The sequence below is a fragment of the Colias eurytheme genome, chromosome 21 (assembly GCF_061535395.1).
Source record: "Colias eurytheme isolate Ceu_HAF_F1 chromosome 21, ilColEury1 Martin Lab GWU primary, whole genome shotgun sequence".
Classification (NCBI taxonomy): domain Eukaryota; kingdom Metazoa; phylum Arthropoda; class Insecta; order Lepidoptera; family Pieridae; genus Colias; species Colias eurytheme.
Window position 1 is genome coordinate 3,392,057 of NC_143000.1, and position 14,558 is coordinate 3,406,614.

The 14,558-nt window shown below is 33.5% G+C and overlaps 2 protein-coding genes and 1 long non-coding RNA gene across 3 annotated transcripts in view; 2 read left to right on the forward strand and 1 right to left on the reverse strand.

The window, feature by feature from the left end:
- LOC149899010 (uncharacterized) overlaps positions 1-14,558 on the forward strand; it is a 156,612-nt gene that overhangs the window by 15,036 nt on the left and 127,018 nt on the right. The window lies entirely within an intron of this gene.
- Positions 1-14,558, forward strand: part of LOC149899011 (Fanconi anemia group J protein homolog) — a 52,924-nt gene that overhangs the window by 6,875 nt on the left and 31,491 nt on the right. The window lies entirely within an intron of this gene.
- LOC149899012 (uncharacterized) lies at positions 180-10,744 on the reverse strand. The gene is made up of 4 exons (XM_090114595.1): positions 10,708-10,744; positions 1,076-1,289; positions 888-949; positions 180-813 (listed from the first exon to the last, which is right to left on the reverse strand). The coding sequence occupies exons 1-4, from the start codon at positions 10,742-10,744 to the stop codon at positions 773-775; spliced, it is 354 nt and encodes a 117-aa protein (XP_089970721.1). The 3' UTR covers positions 180-772.

The window sequence follows — 14,558 nt, forward strand, 5'->3', positions numbered from 1 at the left end:
GATTTACACATAGGATACTTTTTATCCGAACTGAACACTTCTGTGGGATAAGACAGGATTCACGATATAATCTAATTCCACGCGGGCAAAGCCGCGGTCGGAATGATATTTTTTTAAATAAAAAAATTGTTTAAAAAAGAACACAAAATATATTGACGCATGTATTTATTTTTTGCACTATATTATAATTGTAATTATTCATTACAAATAATCAAAATAAAATAGCCAGAACAAAGTTAGGCCCTGGTAGGGTAGGTAGGCAGGTACAGCAATGTGAGACGAACACTGGCTTATTTATACCAATAATAAACATTAAATTAAGTTTACTTTCTAACAACAAAAATACATAATATTAGCTAATGTGAAAGCGAATCAACCAATCATCCCACAACAATGAAATGTGCACACAAATATTCATCCAAATCGGTTCATGTCAATAGGAGGAGTGACTGCAGCGCCATCTTCCGGGCCCAATTGTGTTTCCAGATCACCCAGGAACTCAATTTAATATACTTACACAAAATTTTTCCAAATGAAAACTCACATTACTATGTAAATATGAATATAATCCTGTTTTATTACTAAGCAATTTTCCGCACAGGTGTAGTAAGTATAAATGAAATAAATATCAACATCAAATTCTTTATACAACATACTTATCTACCACCTACTAAGAAATGTAATTCTTGAAATTTTTTCGTATTTTTTTTAAATATAATACTACTCCAATGAGCTCCTGTTCCATATTACGTCCACCATACTTCCACTAAGTTCACCATGATTTTTTATTTCTTTGCACTTTGTTGCTTTTTGCTAAAAATGGAATCATGCGATAAAACCAGTAGAGCGTTGATAACATACATTTTTGACTGAATAAAGGTACTTACGAAGGAGTGGGTTCACATTGTGAACAATCAGTGGGTTTATTTTCCTTCTGGATTCCAGATTTCTGAAAAGATTATTTATGCTATAAATGAAAAAATCTTACACATTCGTTATGTACTTAAAACAGGGGTACATATCAAACATCGTCTATAATACAATTATCATCAAATTTAAAATAAAACCAACTTACTTCATTAATTTGTTCCAATTGTAAGCATTCTTTTTCCTCCAACCTTTATGTTTCTTCTTCTTATTTTCTTTATTGTCCCCATTTGTCTCATTTTGTCTTATCGTGTTGTCACCCTTTTTTAGGATTGCGCAAGCGACACAAGTTCCCCGTGTGACGGACGTAGCGGGAATGACTCGTGCAGCGATCGGGGTAGGAAGGTACAGGGCAGCTCTCGCTATATTGGCTTGGTCGCGCGCTAATTTCAAGTATTTCTTGTTTATTTCAAAACCATCGCATATTTCAAAATTCTAACACGGTAGACGTATAGGTTGTATATTTTATAGTTAATATCCAAAAAGTCGTAACTTTACATTTGTTATTTTGAAGATGCCAGAGATTAAAAAAAAATAACAATGAGAACTTTGTATTTTTTTTCTATCGAGAAAATATCATCGAATCATGTTTCTAAAACGGTAGACGTATTGTGTTACTATTGAACTTTCTTGTCAAGAATTTTCATCACGACAACTTTAATAATATAAAAATTACGAAGGTTTGAAAAGGGCCGTAAATGTTAGAAAAATTAATTCATCACCTTAAACTCGAGGCGCATCCAAAACAGTATGTAGGTAACAGTAAACATTTTCAACGAAACAGACTACGCATTGCCTGTTTTTTTGTCTTTCGTAGATGAAGCTGGCATAGTTATCGTATTTCTAATTCATGGCTTTATAGCAGTTTCTATGAAGTCCAGTCAAACAGAAATAAAAAAATCACTTTCTTTCTGAGTAAACACGTTATGGATATACTCGAAAATTCACACGAATAAAGGTTAATAATTATTCCTGAGTGACATAGGACGCATTACAAAAAAAAAGTGAAATTGTTCCATAAAATATTCCCATATCATCTTACTTCTATCTTCTATCTTCATATACATCTAACTACACCCGTGGGAATATAAATTAGCTGATGATTGTAACACTAAATAATCTAGTAAATTAATCTAGAACCTTTACTAGAGGTTAGTTCTAGGTAAGCATAAAATTTCCCGTAGTTAACAACAATTTTACTTATTTATGTGCAGTGCTCACTCTTGCTATAAATTTAACTTAACGTTATCTGTATTTTATTTTATTTATTACAACTCATTAAGCAGTGTTTGTATTCCCCGCGATTCGTTTTACAACCCTAATAGGTATAAAACCATATTTCTTTTAAAAGCAAATGGTTTTTTCTTGATCACATTTAGAATGGAAATTTAACAGTTTTGAGCACGTCAATCTATTAATGTGATGGGCGCTTTGTACATTCGTGACTCGTAGAATTTGCTTTGAATAATTCTTTGTTTTTTAAAAAATTGTCTCATTTTTGGTCGTAAATTTTCGAATGAAATGTTCGCCTGATGCGCATTGATTGTCCGTGATTTATGAAGTTATTACATTCACAAATCGAATGTAAACGTGATAAAAATCGGTTTCTATACCTAATATTAAGAACGTAATTCATGTACCTAGTCAAATTTTTTTGTTTCTGCCTATCATATCATTATATGACAAGAAATATCTATTTTGCAGTTCGTGAATACAACATAAAAACGTATAAAATAATTTCTGTTATTCGTATAGCATTGTGTGTTGTGTTATTTTACAATTACACTATTTGTAATTAATTTTATGATACTAACAAAAAACCTAAGGTATTAAAAATATTTTCAATTTAATTATTCTACAAACTAATTATAACAACATTTTCATTTAAGCGCCACCTATGCCCTATATCCGAAACTATTAGGAGCCCTTTATTCTTTGCGCAGGGTAAGTTCAACGCCCTCTGTAGATACACGTACGAACTTCAACGTCCCTTTTCTAAAAGGGCTGGGAACTGAACAATAGAGACGAAAAAAATAAAATTATTTGGGAGTCCTAGTATTCTCTCTATTAAAATCCTTCTAATATTTTGTTTGTGGTGGATGGATGTTTGGTACTTTTTCACGAAAAACTACTTGACGGGTTTGGATGAAACTTTACAGTAGTAACCAACAGAATAACACATGAGTTATAATAACCGCGCAGCATAGCTAGTTTCCCATAAGCTTACAATAAGTTTCCAATAAGGTTTAGAATTTTAGATGAACGACCCTAGTCAAAACAGGATTTTCGATACTTTCGATATAGATAAAGCAGCATGCATCTCCGACTTCCTTAATCTTATTAGTAAAAGCAATAGAAAGAAGCCTAGGAGCCATTATGATCCTTTTTTGTATTCTTGAAGGCATCTCTTGAACTTGAATAAAAAAAACGATTTTGTCTTTTGTCAATTCCTTAAGATTATTTTATAATGTGGACATATTTCGCCAACTCCTTCTTGGCAAGTAATATTAGTTACTGCCCATTTCTTCCTCGTCCAATATTAAGTGTCCTGTATTTAGATTTTAGGGTGTCTTGACTTTGATCTTGTTGATTTTGGTGTGGAAGGTATCGTTTCAAATATGATCGTGATCATTGCACGTTTTGTCTGTCATTAAAATCTCTATGTTTAAAAATGAATCCCTATTTCTCTTGATCATGGTATTACGCTTGAACAACTGGACTAATTTCGATAATTATTTTTGTCAGGAGAAGAATCTTATAAAAGTCAAACTTAAGAATTTGCGCTTAAAGTAAAAAGAGAAATCTTAACGGCTATTTAAATTTCTCGGGTTTGACCTTTAGTTTCTGTGATCTGTGGGTTTGACTATTCGCGCTAGACAGGACAACGTCCGTCGAATACCTAAAGGTACAGCTAACAGCTAGTCTTCCATAGAATGCAAATTTGACGTCGTCTTATATATTATTATACTGTTTGATTCCATTAGGTTATTTTCATTCATCTCTCTGATTATGAATAGTAAATAAACATCTTCATCTCTCTGTTTATGAATAGTGAATAAAATAAAAATGAGTTTAATTCGGTCACTTTCTAACCAGCCCCCCTAGTCAAGTGGCTTTCTGTTAGCGTAGCGTTCAATAGAATAGACTACGAATGTATGAGATTGACGTAAGCTGTAGATACGTTTATCTACAGCTTACGTCAATCTCATACATTCGTAGTCTATTCTATTGAACGCTACGCTAACAGAAAGCCACTTGACTAGGGGGGCTGATGTCATTCATTTTTCTATTTTAATACTTTACATTGCAAAGTTTCATGAATTAACGACCCTTTTTCCTTCATGAGTTTCACCTTCTCACAATAACTGAACTTTATTGATGGATAAGATAGTTTTATAGGGACGTTTCTAACCATAATTCTGGAGCGTGCAAAAAAGATTGCTATCGAATTCTTAGCTCCTTTTAGATAATATTGAACATTTATATCAGGGTATATAGCAAAACGTTCAGCATTCCATTATATTTTTGCTGATATTGACATCTTTGGCATGTTTTGTTCAGCTCGTTGATCAATTTATTTCAAAACTTAATAAGCTCACCATTTATTGCAAGAATTTTCATTACACGAGATCAACAAAGGATAGCTCAGTATCACAAACATTTATAGCCCCTGGCGTATTACCATTTCAATTGTCGGCATTGCCCTCAGAGAAAAATTGCTTTGTTCTCTCCTGACAATTTGGCATATCAATGGCGTTATCCTATGTATTAATTACAAAGCGTACCGACAAGCCTGCTTGATACAGCTTTTAACTACGCACGCCCCTAATAAATAAAACATTGTGGCTGTCGAAACTCAACCCTAATGGATAAACTTAAAACACAAATTTGTTCGAAAGTGCTCAGGAAATTATTGCGTAAAAGCAGTTTCATTTGCGATGTCTACAAAGAATTGTGTACTTTATAAAGTCGGAAGAGCGTTGAAATTTGTTTGTCAAAGTTAAATCGCTAGGGGTGTGAATTAAGATATTACAAAAGGAACACAAAGGGGATGTCACACGGGCGCTTAGTGTCAACTTCATATGTCTTTGTCGTATGTGAAATGTTTATAGTGGGCTATTTATCGTCTGTGTTGACGTAAGTCTGGGGCGTTTGGGACCCATGTCAAGTCAGTATGTAAACTTTTGTAATGAAATGTCATCTATGTACTTTCCTGCGACACTTCAAACGGAATTAACTACTAAGAATTTTGTAGTACAATCTTTAATCAACAAACTGCAGTTTTAACTTGGTGATAAGCTTATGTTTTTTTATTATCATTATTTTTATAGGAATAGTATAGAAAGTAAAAAAAAGCAAACGAGATCTATCTCGTATGCTTTTTTTTTAGTTTATTATTATCGTGAAAGTTGAAAGCTCTTTTGTAAGACCAGCTGCACTTGATCGATTCATAATTGAATATATTTTATTAATAGATCAGGATTTATAAAGATCTAGAATGAATTTGAGAATTATGTAAAGGAATTGATCGAGTAGATAGATAGTCTATTTACTAATATGTGTGTAATGGTTTTCCTAATTATTACACAGAATAGTTTATTTTATTTAAAATAATAGATGAAATTACAGAAGTAAATAATGAGTAAATAATAAATGTAAGAAATCATCCTTTTATAACCTTACTAGCTTTACGCCCGCGATTTCGCCCACGTATTCAAAGGAAATTCTCTTGAGGTTCAGATGTTTCAACGCAGTAAAAGGTATCACTATAGGTATTCTAGCGTCCTAAGTGTCTCCAGACCGAAAAAATTTAATCATAAAATTGCTGTATTGTGACGTAAGAGCAAGACAAACAAACAAACACATTCACATTTACAATATTAAGTCAGGATTCTAGAACATATCATGTTCATATGTTTAACAATTAACAACATTTGGTGGAGATACGTAAGCCATATCCATTTCATACATAAACTATCTGTAGGTACATACATTAGCAAGAGCACTCCCACGAGGGTCTCCAATTCAAGCACTTATGAGGGTCTGCCCTTTCGAGTGTGAGTGACGTGTAGGGTTTTACAACTCAATTTCCTGTGCACTTATTTGTTCTGTCATATAAATGTCTTCTAAAGCGACTTCCTGAAGCGTTTTCACTTTTTGAGCAGAGCGTAGGTTCGGTCTGTTTATAGTTGAGTGGGTACTACATATTATTTTTAAGTAATTAGAGTATTGTTGTATTTTCTTGTGTTTGATTTAACGTGTTATACATTTAGAAATTAAAGACTTTAACGGATTTTAAACGCGATTTATTCATTATACATATTATCAACCCGACGACGTTTCGCTCACTTTGCAGTGAGCGTGGTCACGGGAAGACAATTTTGTCATGAGTATTGTACCTATGATTCAGTAAAAAACTTTTCTTTTTTTGGCGTCTTGAATTATTAGTTCTGAAATAGTTTGATTATACTTCCCAACTATGGCTTGGTTACATGATTGTCTTATCTAAAAAGAATTATGATGATATTGATGTTAGCTTCGCTAGACGAGACAGGACAAACAAATATCTAGGTACCCCAGGCCTTTCTCAAACTCAAACTCAAACATTTATTCATTCAATTAGACTTCTTATAGAAGCACTTTTGAAACGTCATTACATATTTTAAAATTTACCACCGATTCGGAAAGCAGTATCTACGGAGAAGAACCGGAAAGAAACTCCATAGTTGCTCTTTTAAATCATGTCAGTTTTACAATTTTATAAAATACATATAACGTTATAATATATTATAATAACGCTTCTTCTATATGAATATGAATCAAATCTTTTATATCGATTCTTTACGCACAGCGTGTCCAAAGTAAGCCTCTCCGTTTTAGATCGATCCCTATCTGTTTCTATACAAATCTGCATTTAACAAGGGTAGTTACTATAGTACTAATAGTAAATTTTATTGTATAATCAGACATCCAATGGTGTTGCTAAATTAAATTTTGGATCTATAATAGAGATCAGACTAGTGACATTTTACGATTTAAAAATTCCTGTTTAGAATAAACACACATGTATTTCATTTAAAAGTGAGGATTCAACTTTTTATTTTTGTTAACAAACATTAATTAGAATATTTACTCTCTATTAATCTCATAAATTTTGTATTAATCATGGAATCCGTTTAAATTTATTTATGTTCTATGGTTATTGTCTTTTATAATTAACAAATTTATCGATTATTATTTCCGGTTATGCTATTAGGATTCTTTGGTACAAGTTTGTTTGCAGTCTAAATAACCATCTACTTCCAGTTTTAGTTTTTGAATTAATTTGTTAGATCCTAGTAATCCGGTGCAAAATTCAAATCTGTATTCTGTTCATTCGTTAATTTAAAATTTAAGTGTCTAATTTCAAAATTACAGATTTCCCTCAAATGCTTATTTCAATGATACATTTTCTTTCTGCTCGTCAGTGCTTTGGAATGTCTGTACGGAATAATATCTATTATTCTGTTATATTAAAATCGGTTCAGACAGACAGTTTTTTGCGGCGATAATAAAAAAACATATTGCAAGCATCAAGTCTAAAATCCCCTTAAAATCGCGGGCGGATAGCTAGTCAATTGATAAAAATAAAGCACAAAAACATGATATAAAATACAACAAAAAGTAATCCTGCAAAAAATGAATTGACAAGTTTCTTTAACTGCCTCTCAATTGCCTTGTGTAGAGAAGGATTGCTAATACTATAACTGAAGAATGGAGGCCAATAGATGACAATACGACTGACTTGTTGAAATAGAATAATCCCAAGATCCCCCGGAGCAAGTGGATGTCGTGGGCCAATTATTTGTGGACACGGCCTTTTATATTTTTGAAGTTTAGAAAACTGTGGAGTGGATGTTATTTTTGTTTAATATCTGTAGGTAGTTTTCTAGGAAATTGTCCTTGTTTTTGTCAAAGTCTTGTGTTTTGTCGAAAAGTACAAGCAAGGATAATAACTGCTTCATCAACCGCTCTTGAGTTATTGATTACTAGAGGTCCGCCCCGGCTTCGCCCGTGGTACATATTTCGCAATAAAAGGTAGCCTATGTCCTTTCTCGGGTATCAAAATATCTCCATACCAAATTTCATGCAAATTGGTTCAGTAGTTTGGCGTGATTGAGTAACAGACAGACAGACAGAGTTACTTTCGCATTTATAATATTAGTAAGTATGGATGTTAGAGGCATTTGTATTCTACAAGTTGTGCGTTTGCAGGTATGTATTACGAAGTAGCAAAATATAACGCTATCAATACATGAATTAAGTTTATTTTACCGACGCGATGTTACCACTTACCAGAGACGATGGAAGTTCTAATTCTTGAGCATAATCTTTCTTTAGACTTATGCAACCTAGCACTATAAATTATTATTTATACTGCCTTATTGTTGTCAATTGAAAACTATTTTAACAATGAAATCTACCAATACATATCTTTATGAAAGATGAAACTATTATAAAAATACTTCTATAGTTACTTTACTTTTAGTTTTAACCTAAAATAATTTATATTTATGTACTATAGATATTTTGCACACCTTACGTACGACTCTACTCATTTATAACCCTTAACGGCTCAATTCACTAAATTCACAAATTTCTGTTTGCACAATTCTAATGTTACAAAACGATTTAAAGCCTTGCTATCATTGTTCGCCAACTTCGCAGTCACAAGCTCGCCATAAAAGCATGCGTTGACAAGTTCTAGTGTTACGAACAAATCCTATTGTGTCCATTGCAGATATTTCTAACACTGCATTTTATTGCTAACGATTTCCGCCCTTAAGTCCATCGCCTAAAGTTTATTTTATTTTCTCTATTCGTAGATCGGTTTAGAATTTAGATTGCCACCAGAGATTGTATTTTGACATTTTCATCCCATTTTCTATGAATGTCTGGGGCTAATCGTCCGGAAACTATCCGACAATGATCGGTACTATTTCATTGTTCGATTGTGTGACAAATACGCGGATGCCGCAAAGTGATACGGTTAATCAATAACGCATTTGATACGATGTATATCGGTTGTTATATAATATTGTACATTCATAAATGAAGACATAATCAGAATATCTGAATCAGGGCTAGTACCTACATTTTGGAAATGTAGATAAATAATTGAGCACTGCTTAAGAAATAAATTTTGAGAGCACGTACAGTCGCAACAATATGTTTCCTGGATGTAAACGTTTTTTAAAACTTAATAAATAAGTTATGCTGTGCATGCGAAATGTAAATCTTTTGTGACATAGATAATTGGCTATATGTTTATGCCTCACCCTTGGTAAACGTCATCAGCATCGTCATCACTCTTCAGCCGATCCTAATTTATATTGCGTACCTTTCTATCTATCTTTGAACTTATAGGTTCATAAATAAAATCTATATGATGGATAATTCGCAAATACTTCCAAGTGTACACAATTTCCATACAGAAAATAGAAACACGAGCTTTTTGAATAGAAACAGTATGAGCTTGCTCACAAATAACACAATATTTTGTGCAAAAATAGAATAGTTTAATCACATTTAAATATAAGTCCATAATATTTATTATATTACCTATTAATCTATACATACTTATATTTCTACAAAACGTTCCTATCTGTATCCCAAATAATGAAAATACATCAAAACTGGAAGGTATACAGCAAAAAGGCGCTAAAGCACCATTTGCACAATACACAATACAATTCAAAACATCTTTATCCCGACAAAATGAGATTTAATAACGTTTTGTTGGAAGAATAATGCTCTCTTTAACGAACCGCTGCCAATCTTTTTGTTGCCAACCAAATTAAAGTGAACGAATTTACTTTTTAATTCCAATACATTTAGTTAGACATGCTCAAGATACGCAGGTCGTTTTATTTTGGTTATGCTTTCAACAGCTTCCGTTTTATAAGTTAGTTTTTGTTAACAAATAAAGATAGGGTGTTCTGTTGGAATTGTAGGCTTATATTTTTTTCTTAGATATTCTGGTTATCAATACATTGATTTATAATTGCTTTCAACACCAGAAAGTCCTAATCAATATATTGGCATTGACTTCTCTTATTCTTAAAAGTATGTACATAATTTATCGCCTAAATACAAACGGAATGAAAAATAGATGCAGCTTTTTATGTACAGGGTCTCAAAATTCGGATCATCATGCTCGTTATTTCGAAAAAGTACCCCGCAATAGATACCTAAATTGCTCGTGTAATAGATTAGGATAATACAATCGACCGTCTATGTATACAAGAGATGGTTCTGTTTTAGTAGATGGTCCAAGGGACAATGTCGCCGCCGAGGGCTATTTCGGACCGCAAGCCGGGGTGGTGCGGGCGGTGGGTGGCATCTTTATTAACGAAACTAGACATGCTCCGATATCTTGTTTTTGTTTCAGTTAGTGATTAGATAGATGGTGGTGCCTCGACAGCTGTTGATAGATAATGTTCTGGAAAGTTCGAGGGATTTATGATGAAATGGAGCCCCTCAAATATTGAGTATTGAATTCAATAGACTCTGCAGTATTGCCATTTTTGATATACACTAACCTACTTATAAATACTATTGTATTAGTATAATTTCACATTTAGTATCAATGACCCACGCTATTAAATTTTACATTCATTATCTGTTCCCTATAAAACGGAAATATCTACTTTGCATTTTAAAGTGAATCTCCAAAATTGTGTGAAAATCAAAATAAAGAGAGGCATAGCGTACGTCCAAATTAGGCGCGAAATCGCTCACGGTAGCCGCGCGCAAAAACCTCGTTAGCCGCCGCCATGTTTGTTCGGCGACAACGAGGGGCGCGCCCTCTATGTACACAATGACCACATTAAACCATAGACAAGAAACACGTTTTATTTTCGTGCAGGCCCTAAGGCCGGTACATACGATGTATATTTGGGTGACAGGCGCGAGCGAGCCGCAGATGTATTTCGGTAAGGGTGTAGCTACATGGGGTGTGAGTGCGGGGTGTCGGTGTCACGAACGTACGACGCAATAGTGTATATCGAATGGATATGCAACACGATACTGAAAGTGATAGGCACGAAGCTATGTACGAGGTTGAACGAAATCAGCACATAAAATATTTCGATATACTCTATATATACGAAGTTTAGGTATAGCTTTGTAAAGTATACCAAAGAAACCTCCATAAGAAAATCGTGTATGACTTGTTAATACATTACAAGTTTCACCTACCAAAACAGCTAAAACATAATATATGTATTGTAAACTAAAAGTGTACCCTAGTAGTAAAGATTACTTACTTTAAGAATAATGATCAGAAATATCTTAAAGTATTAATTACTCAATGGATTATAAAGCCAGATAACTTAAAATTAAATTGTAGTTTTCAAACTCAAAAGTTGTGCACGATTTAAATTATTCTCAACTTCAAAGTCTCTGAGTAGATATTCAATAATATTTTATCTTCGCAAATCTCTTTACTATGCAGTTCATTATCATATTCATTATATCCGTTTTTTTATGTCAGAAAGTGAAAAAGAAAATGGACAAGAGGAGAAATTAGTACTTACGTACTATATATTTGCAATGCAATACATTTTATGGACCTCTCTCTATCTTAAGTATTATTAGTAACTCATTAATCTTAACATTAACTTAAATAATAACAAGAAAACATGATATCAATACAATGAAGAAAATATCCCGCAAATGAAGAATATATTTTTCGGAATATAAAATGCTTAGCTGAACGAAGAAATTTTTTCGTGTAGAAATATAATATAGAGCCTTATTATGTAATGGATAAAAATAATGGTAACGTAAGTGCGAAGCGTCGAGTATTGAGTCAGCATCATCAGGGACCTCGTATCGATTGCGATTAGACCCCCCAACACCCCCTAAGGGTTGATAAGGATCGACGCTCAATGGATGATGTAAGAAATGTTGAGATTTATGGTGTTGAATTGATAAATATATCTTAAAACCAAAACGTTACTAACATTTATGTAGGAATGCCTAAAAACAGACAAATATAAAGAAATGTTATTAAATATAGGCATTTTCCTGGAAAGCTAAGGCAAGATCTGTTTAAAAAACTTATAATTAGAACTAAAGTAGATACCCAGTTAAATTTAGAGAGTTAAATGTATCTAACTGTATAACATTATTATTATCTGGTGAAAGCTTTGAAAAAAAATAACACTGCTATACGAAACGATAGACCTATAGGTATAGGTAACACACACATATAATAAAGTTCTTCAAGAGTAAAACGTCCAATAATAATTTATTGGAAAAAACGCTGTAAAAAAATTTTTAAGGTTTGCATGGAAATACACATTAATTATGTACGCCGAACTTTATGTTTTGTAGGGGACGAATTAATTCTGGCAATTAATAGAGGGTTTAGGATGGAATTTCGAAGAGATCCCCCAGCACATTAAATTGAATTATTGATACCGATGATTAGAAGTGGGATGAAAAATTTCGTTTCTGCATATGAAAAAAGTAGAAAGAAAGAATGCATTTATTCTAAGTATACTATCTAATTATGTTTGCATTTATTTAAATTTTACCAATCTTATGTAATGAAAATCAATATTGAATCAACATTGTAAATCAATATTGAGATAATGTATTTTTGACTAGAAACATATTATATTCTGTAAATGTATATAATGGTGTATTTTGTAAGGGTGTTTACTTTCTGAACAAGTAAATAAAAATAAATAAATTAAGTTGGAGTCACCGAAAGTAATTATTCACTATAAATCGTTGAATAAATTAAACCGCCAATACATCATTATATGGAGCGAGAAGAAAATCTCGGAATTGAATACTAAATTAAGAATGCTCCAGCGCAAACTTCTTTAACGAGTAAATAGTTAAAAATAGTAGGTAGGAATAACAAGGTAGCAGTAGAATAAGAGACGTCGAGCGGTGACAGAGGCAAGTGGCCGCTAATTGCCACTCCAGCTCCAATTACGGAGACGATACCGCGACGCGATGAGGATGTAGGAGTCGGGCAGAAGAGGAAGCGGGAGCGGGGAACTAGCACTTACTTTCTATTGAAATATGAGTCTCCCTCATGTTGATAGTAGATAGTAGTGATGCTATTTTGTGGACGCGCTCTTGATGGACATAGTCGATCATGTTGTATCGAGACAGAATAATATAACACGGTAGTGCTTTATCTAATTCAGAATGCGTTAAGTTGTGTATTTATTCAATAGTTTTCGATGTTTGTAAAATATTTTAAAATACTCTAATTACATACATGAAGAACGGATACAGTGAATACAGTGCCTTTAGTCCTCATTTTATTTAAGTATAACAACTAAGATTCAACATTTTCCATACCCAATTCCATACCATGTATTTGATTATCCATATATCCATAATACATGGATTGTGAGATATTTCGTATCGAAGATACAAGTTTTTAATCAGGACCTTCATCTTCACTGCACTTTTACCTTACATCCATTTCTTTTGTTCCAAGTATTGACAGTAGTACACGCAGAATATTCAAGAACAACAAGTATCTAAGAGGTACCGTGTTCTGAAACGCATACCTGTTTATCAGCCAGGGGCACAAGAAACCCGCTTCAGTTCCCAACTCGTAGCAGAGCAAGAGTCAAGTGTGACGCCGTTCCCTCGCGACGAATGGAGAGCGGGCGAATGTGAAACACTCGAAATACTCGAGCGGAGCGCGGATTACGAGCGTATACCCGCGTATAGCGGAGTAGAAACGTAACAAAAGATGTCGTTACCCGCATCAGAATATGCCCGGGCTTCAAACGCGCCACTTGAAGAATTTCTCTGTAAATAGGGGACGTAGCCGCGTGTATGTATTGTGGTATGTACACGGCGGTGTACACTCCATGTGTGAATATAGAAATGCAATGCTACGAGCGACAGAATTATTTTATTGGAATGGATTTTTATGACTGAATGCTGAATAGGACCACAATGCAATAAATGCTGATACTAGCACCAAATACGTTCTAGGCGTAGGCGATATAATATTGAGGGTAGGTATATCCCTGTAGAAAGGACAATATCTCACAATGAGTATTACGAACAATCATTACAGAAACGATGGTACTTATCATTATTATAAGGTACATTTAAGTTTTTACTTCTGACTATACACATACATTTTTCGTTATATTTCCAAGATTAAAGAACAGAATATTATGATCTCTATTTTTGTAATTACTCCCTTGAACCGACGGCAATATTGCCACAAAGAAAATAGCTTAAGCCATCCTTTTTGTGCAGAAATTTTCCATTAAAATGATCCGTTATATAAGACACATGAACCGGCAACTCATTAGTAAATGGTTGATGTTGCCTACGACGCAACAAAAGGAAAATCTAAGGTGAAATTATATAAATGTGACTGCGGAGCCTCCCCGGTGGAATAATGCGTGGAGGGAACGAGCGCTGTGCTGTGTGGGTTTAGTTTAGATAAGTGCGTCTCGAGTGTTTTAATAAGACCTTTTTTGACGTAAGTTTTTCACATACGGAGTTTTCGAGCTGGTGGTTTAATTTTTACTTTCGAGCTAAAGGGAGCGGAGTACTTTGGGGGACTTTACTACATATTAGGATCGTAGGTAGGG

Coding starts and splice junctions, on each gene's coding strand:
- LOC149899012 (XM_090114595.1), bottom strand. CDS start 10,744: ATGGCGGCGGCTAACGAGGTTTTTGCGCGCGGCTACC. Junction 1,290..10,707: donor GGTTTTTGCGCGCGGCTACC/GTGAGCGATTTC, acceptor AAGCCAATATAG/CGAGAGCTGCCCTGTACCTT. Junction 814..887: donor CAATGTGAACCCACTCCTTC/GTAAGTACCTTT, acceptor TTCCATTTTTAG/CAAAAAGCAACAAAGTGCAA.